At 43.8% G+C, this 20,946-nt stretch overlaps 1 protein-coding gene across 2 annotated transcripts in view; it reads left to right on the top strand.

Moving 5' to 3' along the window:
* The window catches only part of Ttc29 (tetratricopeptide repeat domain 29), a 203,686-nt gene that overhangs the window by 138,987 nt on the left and 43,753 nt on the right, over positions 1-20,946 (top strand). For both annotated transcript variants that reach the window (XM_006971720.4, XM_042277511.2), the window contains one exon: positions 514-742. In XM_006971720.4, the coding sequence (XP_006971782.1) occupies positions 514-742 (229 nt within the window). The remainder of the gene's footprint in view (positions 1-513; positions 743-20,946) is intronic.

The raw sequence follows: 20,946 nt of genomic DNA, 5'->3' as shown, positions 1-20,946 counted from the left end.
CGAGTCATGTGTCCTCCTCAACCCCTCACCTTCTCTTTGTTCTATCCACATTACAATCATGTTTTAAATCTCGATTCTCCCATGATCTTAGCCAAGCAGTGCAGGTCCGTCAGGAGAGAGAGGCAGTGATCCGCATCAGCAGAGAGCTGCAGGTGTCAGCTGTCACCACTGACGTGCTACAAATAAAATCAAGAGACAGCTGAAGACATTTCACTGGATACACACAGTGCCATAATTAGTAACGTGGTGCTGAAATCGCGGCAGCCGGCTCGCTTCCCCGCTTCCCCCTGCTGCTGTGCGCTTCAGGTGTTTCAGCCATAGTTGTAGCTTTCTAACCAAATTAATTTCAAGATTCTGACCATCAGGTGACCACTGCTCGCAGAAGACAGCCTTCGGATGAAAAGCCAGCTTGCCTGCTCTTTCTCTTCAAAAATGGGTGTGCTGAGGTGAGATGAGCAAATATGTGAAATGGGTGAGGTAAGAAATAAAAAAGTATTCTCTCTTGCTCACTAGGGGCAGTACAGCAAGGCTTCCGAGTACTTCCAGCAAGCTTTCCGTACCACAGTGGAGCTCATGAAAACGGAGCTGATGGATGAAACCAAAGTTCACTTCGGGATAGCGAGAGCCCACCAGATGATGGTGATGATGAAGAACTACATCGAATCTGCAGACATGGACAGCCTCAACTGCCTGCTGTCCTGGAAGGAGAGTAGAACTCAAATCAAATACGACCCAATTCTGGGTAAGGCTTTGGCGTTTAGATTTTGTGTTATCCATGTCAGCGAAGGTATTTCTGTTGGAAAGGTTTGTTCACATGATGGTGACTTGAACTTGCTTGGTAATTTTGTTTTCGTTCATTTGTTACTACATTGGCAGTTGGGTGTACTCTCCTGCCAATCATACTAGTACTGTTTATGGGAAGCATACACCAGTGGGGGTGATCTGTCCTACCAATAATTCACCATCCTTGAGCTGGCACTTCCCAGTCATCTTGGAGACCACACTATGTACTGACCAGTTGTAAGGAATAATTTAAATAAGGAGTAAGGCATGTGAAATCAACTTACGCCTTTTAATACTATCCAGTCACACAGCATGCAGATGAGAGCAACTGTCGAGACACTGGGATGGATGATGTACTTTACTGATAATAAGTAGCTAATGTTATTTTTATAATCTTGAAAATATTTTATAACAATGTTTCTAATTTTCTTATGAATAATTAAATTATTTTATTATAAACAACTAGGCTAGTGTAAGGGTCAGTGTTGGATGTTAACTTCATCAGACTCTAGGCATGAAGCTTAGGTCATCAAGCTTGGTGGCAATCACCTTTACCCATTGAGCCATCTTGCCCACCCTGAATACCAAACTTTTTTAGCTCATTGTTAGATCCTTAAGAGTTCATTCCACAGCTTGGAGCTACCTACTGTTGGCTTTAATGCGGCAGCACAATGTTATTTATTAAGCAGCACTGTTACTGTGTGAGAAAATCCACGAGGTACGACAAAACCCACTATAAGAGTTTTATTAGGAGAAGGAAGGGACAGAAGAGAATGTTATCAGGCCTGTGGAAGACGTGCATGGGGGTGGGGTGGGAAGAAAAGATAGGGGAGGAGTCTGTGACCCGGTTTTTATGCATTCCCCTGCACATGTGTATATGGGCTTACAGAGCTATGCCACGCATGCGCATAGATTGCATGATCATACTGCGTGCAAATTACGTGATCACGCGATGCACAGATTACATAGGATGTAAGGCCCCTTGCTTGGCTACTGAACTGCACATGTGCAGTCATGTAGCTGGAGAAATAGCCAGGAATTCCAACATTCCAGACTCTTTGCTTATTATAAAAAAAGGTGGGTAAACGGAGATGGGGGCACTGTGTCTCCTGAAACTGCTTCCAGCTGACTCAGTGGACATGGTTAACTCTTGGGGGACAGGGAAAGGGGGCTTCTGAGGTAGCCAGGTGTCCTGGGTTAGTGGATTGTCATCTGCTGCTTTGGGAATTATCTGACAAGGTGCTATCCAGGTAGATTCAAGCTGGCTCCGAAGCTCGCTGACCTGTCCAGGTAGATTCTATGGAGCTCGGAAGAATTTTTAAACATATTAAGAAGCAGCCATGGGAAATTTAACATCTTGAGCTTGTGACTATGATGTTGTAATGTTTTAGTACCCTGCTGTATTGGTTAGTGTTAGTGGGGGGCAGATATTTGGAACATGCTCTTAAGTTTTACCTGAGATAAGCTTTATCTGAGACAGATTATTTTAAGGCATCTGTTTAGCATTTAGGAGACACAGGTGATCAATTGCTGAGGGCTAACAGTAATAGATTGTTATATTAAAGTCTGTTTTTTGCAGAGCCCAGACACTTTTGGGTCTTGGGGTGTAAATACCTCTGGACTGTTACTGTTCCTTACGACCTGGGTATACTTGATTGTCCTTGGACTCCAGGTCTATGGTGGTCCTGTAACAATTAGCTGAGTAGTTAATTAGGAGAGGGAACCAGGAAGGAAGAGCTTGTGGAGTGATGTCCTCTGAAACGAGAGAGAGCAGGGCCCTGTCTGTGGCACTGTGCATGAGGAGGAGAAGAGGCACTTCTGACAGGTCTGGAGTGAGGCAACTGGTGGGAGCAAATGAAATGAAAGCTCCTACCTTAGCTAAAATATCTCTTCCCATTAGGGGCACAGGGCAGGTTGGCACCACTAAAAATGTGTGTGTAAGAGGGATGCCCCTGAAAATACAATTAAGTGATGGGGTCTGATGAGATAGGTAAGGCTGCCCCCCTAACCTCACAATAGGAAAATGAGGAGATGTGAAACCCCAAAACTCCCTCAGGACTGAGTAAGTGGCTCAGTGTCCAAAATTGGAGACGGATCTCCCCATGATGCATCCTGGGTTCCCTGGGAGCCCATGGCCAAGCCTAGGAGGTCTGCTGGAGGTCTTTGATTTCCCCATGCCATGAGGTGCATGGGGGCAGTCAGCTGACAAATGTCCCTCTCGGTGGCACTTCAGACAAGGCTTAATTGATGGCCCAAGTGGGGCAGGACACACACAAGCCCAGTGGCCTTTTCTACCACACTTAGAACAGGGACCTGGAAGCCTTCAGGCAGCCGCTCAAATAGCATGTGCCAGCATTTGGCAATTCTGTTCACGGGCTTTCTCATCTCTCCCATGGTACCTTAAATGCCACAACTGAGACTTCTGCCTGTGGGGTGAGGGGCCCTCTCTCCAGGACTTAAGTTAGCCCTGATGTCAGGAAGCTCTGGAAGACATAAGACAGATTTTATTCCGTATCTTGAATTACGTTTTTTAGCTTTTATAGTTTACTGGTTTGAGGGAAGCCTCAAGAAGAAGTTGTCTGTAGCTAGAGAGCCAGATGATAGTGTAATAACCAGGTTATTGTAACCCCAATGTGGGTCCTGATCGGAAACTCACTTGCGTGCATCCTAGCCTGTTTCCAGACCCGTCTGTGCTTCTCAGGGCAGCTGGGAACGGTGACAATAAGAGTGAATGTGGGAGCCAGAGTTGTGCAGTTAGAACGGTCTGCCTGATACCAGAGAGCAGAGTGGAGGTCAGATAGGTGGAGGTTCTTTGGAGTCAGAGATTCCTCGGGTTCAGGTTGTACATGGGCAGGAGAGAAAGACTCAGAAAGGGAGGGTTCAGAGCTTAGGTAAAAGCGTGGGGATAAGGTAACTCTTTTCATTTGCCTGTTCGCTGGCAGAAGTTAGATAATTCCCATGGAATATCGGGGTCCAAGCAGCCATTACATGGCCATATTTATGAGTATCCCAGGGATATTTAAGATATTTTTCAGAGGAGGAGTAGGACCAAGAGGAGGAAGCCTTTATGTCCCATTACTGCAGCCAAGAGAAGAAAATGAAAAACTAAAATAACAAACGGGATCCAAGACCCCAGTCTCAGGCATCCCTGAGGTTAGGGAAGGATCTGTGAATTGGCACAAATCATTCAATGCTTTGTCAAGCCAGAGAATAAGGGCCAGGATGTGCGAACCCGGAGGACCCTCCCCCCCCCCCGGGGGGGGGGGGGGTTCGGACAGCATTCAGTGCCTCATCAAGAGAGAATGAGTCATGGTGTACACAGCCCAAGGACCCCCTGGGGCTCCAACAGAGAGAAATATATCTCAGGCTGCAGTGTGGGAAATGGCGAGGGATTGGAAAGGGAAAACTCACCAATCAGCAGCGTGATCATGCTGAGCGCAAGTTACGCAATCCCACGGCTTACATAGGATGTAAGGCCCCTTGCTTGGCTTCTGAACTGTGATGTGCGGTCATGTAGCTGAGGAAGTGGCCAGGAATTCCAACACCTACATCTTAGATTTTTGTGTTTTCTGCCCAGAATATCAGGATCTAAGACAGGGGAAATGATCCATGTTTGTGGTGGTAATCTAATTGTACTGAATTATTATTTTGATTGTATGTTAATAAATAAAGTTGTCTGGGAGTCAGAGCTATTAGAGCCATAGCAAGAGTGTGGCGGTGGTGGCACACACCTTTAATCCCATAGATATCTGTGTGTTCAGGGTCAGAGCTATTAGAGCCATAGCAAGAGTGTGGCGGTGGTGGCACACGCCTTTAATCCCATAAGATCTCTGTGTGTTCAGGGATACAGCCAGCATTGGAGACATATGCCTTTAAGACCTAGGGGGCTGTACATTCAGACAGTGACGAGGCAGTCATGTATTTGGGTTTACAACCAATGAGAAGGCAGAACAACATACTTTAAAAAAACGAACCGACAGGAAGTAGGTCTCTTTTCGCGAAGCTGGGACAGCAGGAGGAAGGGTGAGATTTTAGCTCTGAGCTCTGACTTCTCGGCTTTCTCTTTTACATTGTTTCTGTGTTTCTTATTTAATAAGACGGTTGGTTACATCTACACATGTTAGCCGTCTTACACTGATAAAAGATACAGTCTGCAGAGGATAAGCTGAGCTGTTCAAAGTCTCTGGTTGGTCTTGAATAAACTCTTACTATCCTGATGATACTGTGAAAAAGAATTCTCTTGGGGCCAGAAAAGCCATGTTCTGATGGAATCCAGGTGTGTCTGTCAGTGCCTCGTTTCCAGCTTTCAAAAAGCCTTCTTCCACTTTTGTTCATCCCTACCTCTTACATTTGTGGCTCTTTGGTGTTTTGAGAGGTTATATTTTCTTCTGAAGGACTTGGGAGCAGAAGCAAATCATCCATTTGCCCATGTGATTCAACACTAAAGCTCATGGTCTGCATGGGGGTGCGGGGTAGCCTTCCTCAGAGTGCTGTAGAAATCACAACCAGCCCTGCTCATCTCACGTGACTCAGAGCTCTGTGCCAGGATTAGCTACTTCCCTGTAGAAGTAAAAATTAACAACTGTTCAGACAAGTATGAGTAAGCACTGAGTTCTCATCTGCTGTCACATTATGCATTGTGAAGAGTAACTCTTCTTCATGAAATAAACCTACAGGAAATTATTTAAATGCACATGATAGTTTTTTTTTTAAGAAAATTCTAAAGAATTACTCTTTTTTTTTCTTTTTTTTTTTAAGATTTATTTATTTATTATGTATACAGCATGTATGACTGCAGGCCAGAAGAGGGCACCAGATCTCATTATAGATGGTTGTGAGCCACCATGTGGGTGCTGGGAATTGAACTCAGGACCTCTGGAAGAGCAGTCAGTGCTCTCAACATCTGTGCCTTCTCTCCAGCCCACACATGATAGTTTGCATTAGCGTATTTTTAGTTCAAAGCACACTAACATCTGCCTTAAGATGCTCCATTTTTACTCTGCTTAAAACTCCTCACTGGGCCAGGCAGTGGTGGCTCATGCTTTAATCCCAGCACTGGGGAGGCAGACCCAGGAGGATCTCTGTGAGTTCGAGGCCAGCCTGGTCTACAGAGTGAGATCTAGGACAGGCACCAAAACTACACAGAGAAACTGAGAAACCCTGTCTCAAAAAAAAACCAAAACCAAACAAGCAAAAAAACAAAAATCTCCTCACTGGCTCTTCACTGAGTTCTGGTTAAAGGCCTCTTGACCTTTCTAAACTGGTCCTTTCCTGACTACATACACTCCCTACCCCCCTTGCACTCCTAATGAACACCTTCCTTCTAGCTCAGTTCAGCCAGGTCCTTAGGTGAGGGTGCCTGAGGCTCCTTCCACTTGAAAATGCTCTCTGCTCTGGTCTCAATGGCTTCATTCATTCTCTTCAAGCCATTTCAGTTCATTTTCTACCATGACTACTATTTTTTTTAATCGCCCTAACTGCTCAGTTAAGAGCATGGGTCTCTCAAACACACATTCCGCACTCTGGGTATTTTCTAGGAAGGAAGATGTGATATTTGACATCTGCAAGGCGCCAGGTAAATGTTTAAATCAAATAGAATTCAAGATGTAGCTGTAAGCTCGACCACAAGCTAGTTTGCACTAAGCACGTTTTAAGCTTGTGTTCAATGCGTCCTTGGGAAGCCTATGATGCCACACTATTTGGATTACCATCCAATTATCACATGAATGAAGGATGGTGCTCACCAAACAGGATGTTGACAAAATGAAAAAGTACAAGAATATTATTTGGAAATCTGAGCAGCTTTTAAGTTTTCAACTTCCACCTTCCTTGAGGACGAGGCATCTTTAATCTTGCTATTGAGGGTCCCGTGTATTCAGAAACAGAAAGAAAGAAAAAAGATCAAAGATCGGAAAGCTACATTATGAAAGCAATGCGGTTATTGGCACCTCGGAGACTTCCATCCTCCAAACAAATCATTAGCTCCAGGAGCTGCCAACACTCTTAAGCAGAGCACATGACCCCCTAAGGGAATGGAGCAGAGAGAGCACTGAGATCCTCAGATGGATGGGAAAGGTGACTCACTAGCAAACCACTGGCCTTTGTTCCTCTAGAGGGACCATGGCAAGAACAGGCACCTTCAGACTTTTCTAATACTGGGAGATGGGGGGAATGATTCATACAGCCTGCTCTCCCCTTCCAACATCGAGTCTCCCAAATTTAAAAACTGAGAGAGAAAAAAAATCAAGTTTATTACACCTAAATAAAATGACTCAGTTGTAGCTGGAGGGCTTCTCTCCAGGTTTCACCAAGCCCCGCAGTTCCACAATCCACATATAAAATAATCACTCAGACGCTTATATTACTGATAAACTGAATGGCCATGGCAGGCTTCTTGCTAACTGTTCTTTTATCTTAAATTAACCCATTTTTATAAATCTATACCTTGCCACGTGGCTGGTGGTTTACCAGCGTCTTTACATGCTGCCTGTCCTGGCGGTGGCTGCAGTGTCTCCCCTCCTTCTTCCTGTTTCCCAATGCTCCTCTCTCTTTGTCCCGCCTATACTTCCTGCCTGGTCACTGGCCATCAGTGTTTTATTTATATAGAACGATATCCACAGCACTTCCCCTTTCTTCTTTTTTTTTTAAAAAGGAAGGTTTTAACTTTAACATGGTAAAGTACATATAACAAAACAATTATCGAGCAAGAATTACAGTTACAATATTAAAGAAGATGTCCTATCTATCTTATATTTGTGAGTTTAAGGTTTTATATCTAACTTATCTTTTATCATAACTGAGGAAATTACAACTATTTAGTCTTTAACCACATCAAAGACCTGAGAAGGAACATAATGGTACCTGAGAAATGGTAGATGGATGCAAGCAACTTTCAGGAATCTTGCAAGAGTAGACCAAGACAGCTGGCAGCCTGGACAGTCACCTAATGTTTTTCAGCATTCAAATTGGCTACAGGCCTAGAGTATCTGACAGACCATTTTCATAAGCAGGAATTCTGAAAAACCATCTTACCCTGTCTTGGCAGAGTACAGTGGTCGCTTTCCTTGTGTCCCGCTTGTCCAGAAAGGACAGCATTGCATTCGTACTGTCAGCCGTCAAGGCAAGGGCAGTTCTTTGTCCAGTAGGCCATTTTGTGCCAAGAAGACAAACTTCCAAATGGAAATGTCTTAGAAGCCCAACATTCTCTCTGGATCAAATTGGTGTAGCCAGGAGCAATTGTGTCTCACGTCAACAGAATTCTAAGTTATTTAAATGCCATATTCTCTAGGTCTATGAAGTGTTTGAAGATTACCTATCTATCTGAAATATATCTATGTATACCTAGAAGACTTAACTAACATGGCTACAGATATGATTATCATAGATGACTAATTATTAATCTATTATTTAATTATCCATTATAATTTTAAATGAGTTACATAAACATAATACCTCAAACAAGAATAGAAATATATATATATATATGCAATATAACAAAATTAACTTCAAGTTTGTATCAATAAACTAAAATTTATACCAATGTAAAACATTTTAAACATAAACTAAAATCTATACCAATGTAAAACATTTTAAACATAAACTAAAATCTATACCAATGTAAAACATTTTAAACAAGTTTTTCTTTAAAAGTAGGTTCATTAATCTACCCTTTTATCTTATCATCTCTATATCCTCCTATATATATATCATATCCCCTTTTCTTTTTTAGAAAGAGATCACATTTATAATCAACCTGTTTTAAATAAAAATATTGGTTTTTCTCTGTCCCACACCAGAGGGCTCTTTTGATTTGGGACACAAGAATCTCTTAATCATTTTTTTTAAAGCAATATGTCTGGGTTTAGAGGGGGAGTGAGCCAATTCCACCACTAAAGCCAGCTTGGTATATTTGGGAATTTGGGCATAGCATCTCTTACTACTTCCTGCTGGAGTGGGGGCGCTGTATCTTATGGGGACGCAAAGAAAATTTTAGGCCTATGGGGTAGTCCGTGAGGCTGTATTGTGTGAACCAGTTGCTGTTGCTAGAGTTTTCCGCCTTGCCCACAGTCAGGACAAATCTTTGTCACCCGCCAGTCCCACAGCCGCTCAGACCCAACCAAGTAAACACAGAGACTTATATTGCTTACAAACTGTATGGCCGTGGCAGGCTTCTTGCTAACTGTGCTTATAGCTTAAATTAGTCCATTTCCATAAATCTATACCTTGCCACGTGGCTGGTGGCTTACCGGCATCTTCACATGCTGCTGGTCATGGCGGCGGCTGCAGTCAGTCCTTCTGCCTTCCTGTCCTTTTATTTCTCCTCTCTGTTAGTCCCGCCTATCCTTCCTGCCTAGCCACAGCCGATCAGGTTTTATTTATTGATCAATCAGAACAACTTGACATACAGACCATCCCCCAGCACAGCCAAGTGCAGACCATCTCAGACACCTGCACTCAGGCCCATGGTCCTAATCATCCTCTATGCGGACCTTCTGGGTACCGCCACAAAGAACCCAAGAAGGGCTCCCACAGGACATACAGAACATCCCACAGCACTTCCCCTTTTCTTTTTTTAAAAAGGAAGGTTTTAACTTTTACACATCTTTAAAGCCAGCTTGGTATATTTGGGAATTTGGGCGTAGCTTCTCTTACTACTTCCTGCTGGAGGGGGGCGCAGTATCTTATGGGGATACAAAGAAAATTTTAGGTTCATGGAGTAGTCCGTGAGACTGTATCGTCTGAGCCAGTTGCCTTGAAACGATTCTGGATGTTGGATCATCTGGGCCATGGTGTCATCAGAGACCTTTCAGGTAGTCTTGGCTGGTCAAATCTGATGTATCTTAATCTGGAACAAATCCATAGCCTCTGGCTTTCTGTGGAAACAAAAGCAGAACCTCTTTTCCAAAGCAACATATCCTTAAATCCAAATTTTGAAGTCAAGGTACCTTTAAAATATACCTAATGGTTTAATTCAGCATCTTTTTCGATCAAATGTTTTTTTGTAGTTAAAAATCCCAAAGACAACACAATCCAGATTGTCTGTGTAATATTCATCTTTATGTGGCTTTTTTATATTAATTTATCTTTTTTTTTGTCTCTTTTAAGCCTACGTATTGTGAATCAATTGCTTTAAACTGCAGTATTGTAAGACTGAAAAGGCGCTGTGGCTGCTGGCTCTGCCCATCTCAGCTTACCAACATGGCGTTTTCCGCCAGTTTTGTGAGTCATCAAGTCTCAGAAATAGTGGGTCTAAGCTTTTATCAAAGCAGCGTGTAGCCCAGAAACCTTTTTTTTTTTTTAATACTAGTAAAGACTAAATCTACCACACAGCGTAATGTGCCACTGGCAGACGCCTCATTTCTGCCATACTGCCAGTCAAACGCAAACGCCAGGAACCCGCCAGTGTTCAAACCTTCGTTTTGTGGCGTCTAGCTGCCTGTATGAGACAAGAAGCAGGAACCTGGTTTGGGATCAGTTTAGAATTGGTTATTAAATATTCTCAGGTTTAAGGTGGAAAATCGAGCCGTTGGGCGCCATTTGTAGCTGGAAGGCTTCTCTCCAGGTTTCACCAAGCCCCGCAGTTCCACAATCCACATATAAAATAATCACTCAGATGCTTATATTACTGATAAACTATATGGCCGTGGCAGGCTTCTTGCTAACTGTTCTTTTATCTTAAATTAACCCATTTTTATAAATCTATACCTTGCCACGTGGCTGGTGGCTTACCGGTGTCTTTACATGCTGCTTGTCCTGGCGGTGGCTGCAGTGTCTCCCCTCCTTCTTCCTGTTTCCCAATGCTCCTCTCTCTTTGTCCCGCCTATACTTCCTGCCTGGTCACTGGCCATCAGTGTTTTATTTATATAGAGTGATATCCACAGCACTCAGTCCTGAAGCAACTGCAATTGTTTGGTTCTGGAAGGCTCGGTTGGGGGCCTATGAACTTGGACTGAATTCTCCAGAATAGTATTAACTTCCCATACCCAAGACATCCTCACAATCAAGGAAATGTGTGTTTTTACAGGAAAAGGTAATTCATAATGCAATCACAGACACAGCAATAGAAACAAATGCTTTTCCTCATTCAACTTAACAGCAGTGTTAACCCCGGCATGCAGTTATAGCCATTTAAATGCCAATGATGTGAGCTACATCGTTGATGAGAATGAGATCAGTAGCAGGATTCCCATGCACTTTCTCACTGAGGCCAAATGTAAATTATATCAGAGAAATAAGATGTGAACGCCAAGCACCAAAACAGACAAGCACACCAGCTAGTTGGACTGCAAGGACACTGTTCTCAGTGAGATGTCATGTGAAGGTTCACAGGGACTGAAAAATTATACTCTTGGCTTTATGACTCCTGCACTATTCTTCAGGAAGTGCCATGACTTGGTCTCACAGCTCTTGGTTCTTGTTGGCTTCATGTTGCACCCAGAGTGTAGTACCGAGCCATTTTCTATTGTATACTTTGCTTGCATTCCTCATTCATGAGCTTTTAAAGAATATGAAAATGTCATCTTCATAACCAAGCCCTCATATTCTATTGTGATTGGATACTTTTTCTATAGCTTAATAATCATAAATATGAAGTGACAATAATGGAATCATCCAACTGGCTAGCAAGCAAGGTTTAAAAACAAAACAAAACAAAAAAACCCTTCATTTAACTTGTTTTTTGACAATTTCATACATGTACATAGTATATCTGGATTATTGCTACCCCCACCCTCTCTGAGTTCCTGCCTAGCCCCTTTGTACCTCCTCTTGCCTGCAAGTCCCTACTCCACTTTAGTGTCTTTTTTTTTTTTTTGTGACTCACTGAGTTTAACCAGGGCCATCTCTGTGATGATGGGTTTGGAACTGTCCACTGGAGCCCAGAGGACTTATCTGTGGCTAACGAACTGCAGATGATGTCTTCCGTTCCCCCAGAGTCCATCAGGAACCAGTCGTTCAGGAGGGAGAGGTAGGACCTTCCCAAGCCCTGCTGAATCCATGTAACTGCTGACAGGCCCATTGCATGCAGCCAGAGCTCCTGGAAGGAGCTAGCGCGTCACAGCCCTTCTTCCCCTTTTCTTGTTCTTACATCTTTTCTGCCTCCTCTTCTGCCATGTTCCCTGAACCTTTGAGGCGGTGGTATAAACGTCTTGTCTAAGGCTGAGCATTCAACTGTCGATTACTCTCAGCACCTTGAGCAGCCAGGCATCTCTGTATTCACCATCACCCCCTTACAAAGAGAAGCATCTCTGGTTAAGGCTGAGATGAGCACTTGTATATGGGTCTAAAAGTAGATACTTAAAAGGAAGTTTGGCGTTATGATAAGCTAAAGAAGGGTAATAAACAGTCATAAGTTCTCCACTAGGGCTGAAGACCTCATCAACCATGAGTTTTGCTTGTTTGTTTGTTTGTTTTTTACCTTATCAGACAAGGATTCCCTCCTAGGGGTAAGCCTCATGTCTACTCAAAGAGAATTGGGTTACTCCTATAACAGCCATGCCATTGTGGCTTCAGTAGGCACACCTTGTCTGACAGGATGATATTGTGGTTTATAGGATTCACAGCTGGGTGAAACCACTCATGCCCTTTCTCCCTAAGCAGCCCTCATAGCACGTTCAGCACCCAGAAAGCTAGTCAGCAGCAGGGAAGCTCCCTCTTCACTTCCAGCCTGATCTCTCTGTCTTGTAGTCAAGGGATGTGGTACCTTCAGCAACGGGGTGTTATCCTCTAGTTCCTGTGAGAAACGATGAGTGTCAGGCCTTGTTGAGGGGGGAGTAATCTCTTGGGTTTGCCTTACCAATGCTCATAAAGAGGTTAAGTTACACCTGGCTCTGGGATTCTTGTTTAAAAACCTATGGCTTTTAGGAGAGGATGTATAGGACGTCAATCTCCATCCCCATGCAGGTTCCCATATTGCCTAGCCTACTCTGACTCCAGGAGCCTCGGGACTCTTTTCAGGGGCAGGACCACAGCAGTAAGGGTGCTGGGGAGAGACTTGGGGTGGCCATCTCTCTGTAGGACAATTTGCAGATTGTGCATTTATAGTCTACGAGTCGGCCTGTGATTTTTTTTAAAGGTAGAAACCCTTAAAATACTGTATTAAACTCCCATTTCTAGTCACAGCAAACAATTGGATGAGACAAATAGGATAAAAGCATTAAAATATGTTCTTTATATGTTCCATACCCACGTCAAAAGAAGAAGACCACCAGTGTGTACCCTTCTGTTAGCCTTACTTAAAGTGATCATATGAACCTGGCTCTCACAGACATCAGGAAACACATTCAGCACCTTCTGCAGCTTATTCAAAACAAACATAATGCCCAAATGGGAAATATCTGAAAGAGAGAAACCAATACATCATTGCAACCAAATTCTAAAAGAAAAAGGAAGAATTTGAGTGTGGATTTTCAATTTCCTCATTCAAATACACATCACCAGGCTTCACCTATTTTGTACAACACAAGTAACAAGTTACTTCCTACAGAATAAAGTATTTCTTCAGAAACTAAAACTAGCTTCGTTGGGAAATAATAATAATGACTCCAGTTCCCTCAGGTTGAGAGGTTTGTTTCTTATTTTCTTTTTTCCCCCCACTCTGAGAATCTCCTTCTCTATCTGCTGCCTTGGTTCAATAAAAGAGAATTCTTGATTGCTCCGACAAAAACTAGCCTTCTTTTAGATTCCACTCACAGTGCTTGGTAGCTGGTGGTGTGACCAGGCTTAACTTTCCAGAGCACACTGAGTGCACCTCTCCTCAGGAATGTAACTAGGCTTCTCTGCTGTGCTTCTGTTTGTGTTTTGTCTTTACTGATCATTTGAGACGCCTGTGAACAGTCTTTGGGTTATTTAAACCATGCAAAACCAGGCTAATGCCAGAGCTGTGGCAGCAGAAGGTTTGCATTTGTAGGTCTGGGTGACCCCACCGCCACCTGGCCTTACCTGAGAAGTCTGTCTCCACTGTCCAGCTATGCCCCTTGACTTGTGCTCATGGGTCTGACATACTAGAAAGGTAGATAAATCCTCCTACCACTGCCAGAATTTGGAAGCATGAGGCCCTCTCCCTTGGGTACATGTCACCCATCTTTGGTAAATTTCTCTTAGGACAATTCTGTTGCTCTCTCATCTAACATTCTCTTCTGAAGAAAGAAGTGGCACACCGTTGGGACTTGAGGCATGAGCATTGGAGACATCGCTGTTACTGGCTCCTAATTCGTCCTACACCTTCCTCAACTGGGAATTCCTCTTTAAAATTATAACCTGGTTCCAGAAGTTGCTTTTCTTTAAATTTTCTTATTCTAAGATCCTTGTGTTTTTTAACTTAGTTTTTAAAGGTTTTACAATAGTTTTTATTTTAAATTATACTATAATTACGTTATTCTACCCCCTTGGCATGATTTTTTTATTTCTTTTATTTTTCACATTATAATATAATGACATCATTTCCCCTTTCCCTTTCCTCCCTCCAAACCCTCCCAATACCCCTCTTTGCTCTCTTTCAAATTTGCAACCTCTTTTTTTTTCATTAACTATTGGTGGTGATGGTGGTGATGGTGTGTGTGTGTGTGCGTGTGTTCATAAGTACAATCTGCTCAGGCTGTATAAGTTATTTGTGTATATGTTTTCAGGGCTAACTGGCATGTGTTTTCCAGGGGAAGACAATTTTAACTCTCAGATATGAGTGAATGTTGTAAAACTTGGATAGTTTGGCATAATTACTAGAAAACTGCATGTTTTTCATGGCAATTTCTCTTTTAGAAATTGCTTACAGTAACTTAGAAGTCACACTGCCTTGAATACCAACCCATGGACATACATCAGACTTCTCGTGGATGATGGTAGCTTCCTGGGATTGAGCACAATGTAAACCATATGGGAAACACTGGGCCACAGTCTAGAGAAGAAATGCAATGTCTGGCTCGACCTTTTAGGCCCAGGCCATCCTGAGCAGTGTCAACACTTCTGAGGTGTATCTTGAAGTCACTATGAACATACTTGAACTTGCTTCCTGAACTCTCAGCGGTACTGTGGTAATATTTACCATGGTCATATCCTTCAACAATGTTATGATTGGATAGCAAGAAAACTCCCTAAAACCACAGATATCCAAATGGCTGAATTAGCTACCATTCATCCGAATTAATTCACGGATTTCTCATTCATCCACCTTCACCTAAGGCTTCACAGTTAATTTTACTTGAAAATTTATGTGATGAAACATGAACATCGTATGTTCCTTGGTAATTTGATTGGCAGGAAGCAGAGAGAAAAACATTAGAAGCACTACTTTTTAATAATTGATAATTACTTACATGGATCCACTAAGTTTAGGCACACAATTATATGACTAATTATGTTGAAAATCCAAGTGGATGCTTAAATAGACGACCATGCCCGAGGCCCTTCCCACTGTTCCTGCTGTCCCATTTAACCATGCAAATGTTATTAAGCATTCCTGGCTAAAAATCTTCAAGCCGGGCAAGTGTAATTGCATAGATAATTATGCATAACTTTGTCCCTTCTATAGCTCACACAGAATTCTTCAGCTTTAGCTTCCATTGAGTGACCTTCTCAGTCAAATGGAATTCATGAAAGCTAAGTGGAAACTATTTCTCTTCGAGAATACCTTTTGATTCTTGCAAACCTATTTAAAGACAGAAAAAATAATAATGATGATGCTCTCTACAGAAATTAAAGATATCTGTGAATGAAAACCCGCATTCGTGAGTAGATCAAATTGAAGAAGTAACTCCGCAATTATAATTATAATCACACTTAGGGGAACTTAAGCGGACCCTGGCTCACCAGAGTCCCACCATCTGTGAGGGAAAGTAGCAAAATGGGTCTCTTTTTAACATATACTTATAACACACATCTCATAAACCTGTGTACAAACCAAACAGCCGGGATTCAAGACAGTGGCTCCCAAATAAAAATGCAGATAGCAAATCTTTCAGGTTTGCATGTATCAAATCCAAGATTATATAACAGTGAGAACAACAGAAGCTGGATGGTAGCACACATCTTTAATCCCAGCACTTGGGAGGCAGAAGCAGGCGGGTCTCAAGGCCAGCCTGGTCACGAGTTCCAGGACAGCAAGGGCTACTACACAGAGAAACCCTGTCTCAAAAAACAAAAAAGGACAGCCATAGGAAAAGATTTTTATTGATGTACATATGTTTTGGCAGGTTGACTTGTTGCTATAGGAAATACTAAGGACGCTTTACAGTACAAACCATGCCTGGTGCCACCCCTTTCTGGGCTGGGTTCTGGATAGCCCTCCATCACTGCCCCTGGCTCCCAACAGCAGGCCCGAGAAGGATGCTAAGGTGGACCCTGATTCACCAGATTCCCACCATCTGTGAGGGAAAGTAGCAAAATGGGTCTCTTTTTAACGTATACAAGAACATACATCTCATCCTTCCGCCTGAGTTAATAAAGCTGGGAATCTTGTCAGCAGAGAAGCAGGTTAAGATGCTGGCAGGCAGCCTCCAGAAATAGTGGTAAGTTCCATAAAGTTGGAAAATAAGGCAGCGTAAGAGGAGAGCGGCCCAGTGGTGCAGGGGAAGCAGCTCCTCGCAGCAGCCCGCCTGGGAAAGGAAGAAGCGAGGTCTTCTGGGAAAGGTCTTCCTCTGGCATATCCAGGCTCACTCATGGAACAACAAGATGACCAACGTGCCTGGAGCAAGTCCAGAGGGGAACAGGGGGAGAAGGGGAGTGGGGGAAGAGTGGGGAGAGGGGGCGGAGGAAGGGGGAGAGGAGGGAGAAGGGAAGGAAGGAGCAAGGAGAGGGGGGGAAGAGGGGCAAAGACAGGGAAAGGGGGAGGGGGAGAGAGGGGAGGAAGGACTCGGGGGCATCTGGTTAATAGTTCTTGTAAGCCGCTGTGAGTGCTTTGGATTTTGTGACAAATGTGAGGAAGTAACCACTGAGGTCCTTCTGAGAAGACCTCTCTGGTTAACTTTTCAAAAAGATTGTTTCAGCTGCTCTGTGAAGATCAGTTGTGTCTAGAACCAGGAGCTGAGCCCAGACGTGGAAAACACAGTGTGCACCCCCTGGGAAGCTCTCCGGCCTTCTGTGTGTACTCCTCTGCGCCCCTGGATGCTCTCCAGCCTTCTGTGTGTACTCCTCGGCCACCCCTGGACGCTCTCCAGCCTTCTGTGTGTACTCCTCTGCACCCCTGGACGCTCTCCAGCCTTCTGTGTGTACTCCTCGGCCACCCCTGGACGCTCTCCAGCCTTCTGTGGGTACTCCTCTGCGCCCCTGGATGCTCTCCAGCCTTCTGTGTGTACTCCTCGGCCACCCCTGGACGCTCTCCAGCCTTCTGTGGGTACTCCTCTGCACCCCTGGACGCTCTCCAGCCTTCTGTGTGTACTCCTTTGCCACCCCTGGGACACTCTCCAGGCTTCTTCTGTGTGTACTCCTCCGCCAGTCGCCAGTCTTTTCATTTGAGTAGGAGGAGAATCCTACAAGGAAAAAACAAAAACAAACTGCATTGAAGTCTACGTTGGTGAATCAGGGCAATCCGTTGTGTTTTCTACTATACACAAGTGTTTTAAGATGACTTATGGAAAATTAAACCTCACATTAGCTCCAGGCAGTGTCTCAAGGTGGAATTCAAAGGTCACTTGTACCAGAGTTATGAGACTGGCATAGAGTTACTGTCGATGTGTGTTCCAGGGCCCTCGGAATGAGTGAACAAACCTCTAAGGGTAGAACTTAAGAGCCTGTCTTCAGTGCAAGCCTGATTCTTGTGTATGAGAACTGTCCTTGGGCTTCTTTAATCTTTCAGTGTTTAAGCTGATTGTGTTGCTAGTTTTTCCTCCTGTCTATTTGTCATTTCACTAAAATACATAAACCCACGTACCGGGTCTTAAAACGAGGTTCTCTCAACTCCAAACTCATTCCCTCTGTTAAATGTACACATGCAGCTCTTTGCATCTGGGTGATCTAGTACTGCACGTGTCCCTTAAAGGGGCAGCATTTCCTAGCAGATGAGTTCTGTGGGAAGTGATTGTAAATTCGCACGTGAGCAGCGGCAGGCAGTCGGATGTACTCTTCACACCTGCCTCGGTGCTCAGGTATCTCACCCGTTCACACCCAGAGGCTGCCTAATGGTGCTGCAGGGTTTCCTGAGGACCTGCTGTCTCAGTCCCCACCCAGTGCCACTATGTGTCCCCTCCAGACTTACCTAATGTGATCTACTTTTCTCTGCCAGTTTTATCTCTCCAACAAGCCCGTCTGTCCACATTGACTGTGGGTAAATATGAGCCGTTTGCCACTCTCCACTTCTAAGTGTAAATGAGACCATTTACTGGTGTGCTGCTGATTTTCACTGTGCTTTACACTCCCCTGTGGCACAAACAGGATCTTCTTGTCTCGTCATTCATTCTCTTTAAATACATTCTGGACACAACAGCTTCCATGGTTTCTTTAGAAAATGTCTTTCCAAAATCCCATTAATCTGTGCAGGAAAATTTTATCTGGTTGGTTGTAAAAATAAAACACAGGAAACCCCATAGAGAAGCTGCATTAGAGCTGGCGAGATGGGCCAGTGGATTAGGGTGCTTGTCGCCAAGCCTGGCTTCCTGAGTTCAATCCCTGGGACCCACAGGTTGAAAGGAGAAAACTCCTGGGAGTTGTCCTCTGATCTCTACATGTGTGCTGTAACACACACACACAGTAAATAAATAGATATAAAGCGAAACAATGTCATATGTCACGTGCCTACAAAATAAGGCTCAACCCCACTCATTGGATGTTTGTGAAGAATGGGGTTAGTACCTCATATTATAAAGTCATTTTGTAAAATGTTTTCCAATTTTGTATCTGTTTTTCCTGTGGCTACAATAAAACTGTATTGCACTATATGCTGTCTCCCCTTAGGGAGTTCCCTAGAGCAAAGCATACAACAGAGGCGCTTTCCTTGTCCCTCGGCCAAAGCAGGATATTCAGACTCACAGGACTGTATCAGAAAAGCACCTCCTGTCAGCTCGGCTTTGAACCACAGAGACCAGACTCTCGTGTGTTGGGGGCGGCACAGGGTTACGGTGGACTGCGGTTCAGGAAGTGTTGAGCTGACTCACTCACTGCACAGTGAAAGGCTGCACAGTCCTGGCTAATGACTCGTAGGTACTGAATCCTCAGGTCTCTCAGGTGGGTGCAGTCGATCAGTTTCAGCGGAATGATGAAAAGGTTGAGATAAAATAAACTGACAGTTGCTACTCATCGTAGGCTGCAAGCTGCACCCAGGCAGCTGAGACCCTGGGAGCCCTCTTCTCTTAAACAAAGACTTCCACTGCAATGAGCAATGAACTCAAGGAAAAAAACATCCAGAAATGGGGGCCGATTGGCAGCTGGTGACCGGCAGGAGGAGGGAAAGGAGGAAACTAGAAAACACAGCAATTGTTGCCTAATTAGAAGCCATTCCCACCCACTTAATACCAACCCATTAAGCAGGAAACACTCTCCTCTTCTCCCCTGCTACCCATGACACTCTCCTCCAATCAGTCCCCCAACCGGCTGTCCCTGCCCACAAATGAACACACTGCTGGTCTAAGAATGCAGTAATTGATTTGGGACATGGAACTGCAGCTCTCACGGCCCATTTTCTGAAGATACTAATGTGCCGTTGGTGAAGCCCCGATAAAGCAGTCAGACCTGCGAACTGACAGCTGTCAAAAATCAACAAACACAGGAGAAACCCTCAGTCTGTCGGGCTCATTTGAGCCTACGCAAACAGTTGTGTAAATCAATGTCCCCACACTGGTGAGAACGATGCAAAATTTGGCTTAAATATCTGAACTATCTAGGCTATCCACACACACACACACACACACACACACACACACACACAATACTTTTTCAGACAATGCGAAAACTATAATAGGTGAATATACAACTATCTCACATTATTTTTTGAGCAGTATGTTTAAGTAAAACTCCTTTACTTTTAGGCCTGGGGGACTTACTCTCTGACATCCAGATGAACTGCTAAGTTATACCTGATGCAGTCCGACACATGCGTGGACCTTCACATTGTTTTAAAGTCCCAGTCCTGGCTAGCTAAGCTTGGAGGTGCTCAGAAACACACTGTATTTCTTCATTGGCTCTTCATTGGCGAACAAAGCATGTCTCAAATGTTATTATGCAATTCTCAGTTCTTTGATTTCTTTTTACATAGGACAGAATATTTTCTTGAGCTTACATATCAGCTTCTACATTTTATGCAGATTTTTCAAATAATTGGTCAATTCTTTTGTACTATTCCAGGAAATATTTCATAATAGTAGTCAAATGTTTACAAGTATTAGAATAAGGAATAGAAACAAAAGGATATTTTTCTCTGAAGATATATCAAAATGACCGGAAGAGTTGAGGAACCAATAGAATTTGAGATGCTAAAGATACATGTGTAGAGATCAGTCTTGAGTATTACTGTGAGTTTTTGTTGTTTTTGTTTGGGGTTGGTTGGTTGTTTTTTGAGACAGGGTCTTCCACTGGGATCTGGGCTTGTCAGTGAGCTACAGGTATCCTCCCGTGGCTACCACACAGCACTGAAATTACAAGTGTCTGCCACCATGCCCAGTCTTTCTCGTGGGTGTTGTACTTCACCGAGGATTGTGCATAAGTCCTCGTGATTGTGCATAGGTCCTCGTGATTGATTGTGCATAGGTCCTCGTGTCTCTGTGGCAGAGGTTTGCTGACTGAGCCATCTCCCTGGCCCCTCTAAGTCAGTGGTTCTCAGCCTGCCCACACTGTGACCCTTTACAGTTCCTCATGCTGTGCTGACCCCCAACTATAAAATTACTTTTGTTGCTACTTCATAACTGTAACTTTTCTGTTGTCATGAATTGTAATGTAAATGTTGTTTTCTGGTGGTCTCAGGCGACTGTGAAGGGTTGTTAGACCGCCAAAGGGTTGCAGCCCACAGGTTGAGAGCCCTGCTCCAAGTGATCTTTTAACCAGTGTGAGCAGAACGGACAAGTTGTACAAATTGACTCGGTGTTAACTTAAAGCATATTTTTCAAATATTGGCTTATTATGTAGAGCACCGCCTGGCAATTCCATGCTTTTCTGGGGAAAGAGATACCAACCCCTCGTTCATTGTGCCTCACACATCCGCACAAAGGATGGAGCCTGCAAAAGTGGTGCAGCAGGTGGGAGCCC

Source organism: Peromyscus maniculatus, chromosome 5 (assembly GCF_049852395.1).
Source record: "Peromyscus maniculatus bairdii isolate BWxNUB_F1_BW_parent chromosome 5, HU_Pman_BW_mat_3.1, whole genome shotgun sequence".
Lineage (NCBI taxonomy): Eukaryota > Metazoa > Chordata > Mammalia > Rodentia > Cricetidae > Peromyscus > Peromyscus maniculatus.
Note: the sequence above shows the minus strand (reverse complement) of the source record. Positions and strands in the feature narration are given on the sequence as shown.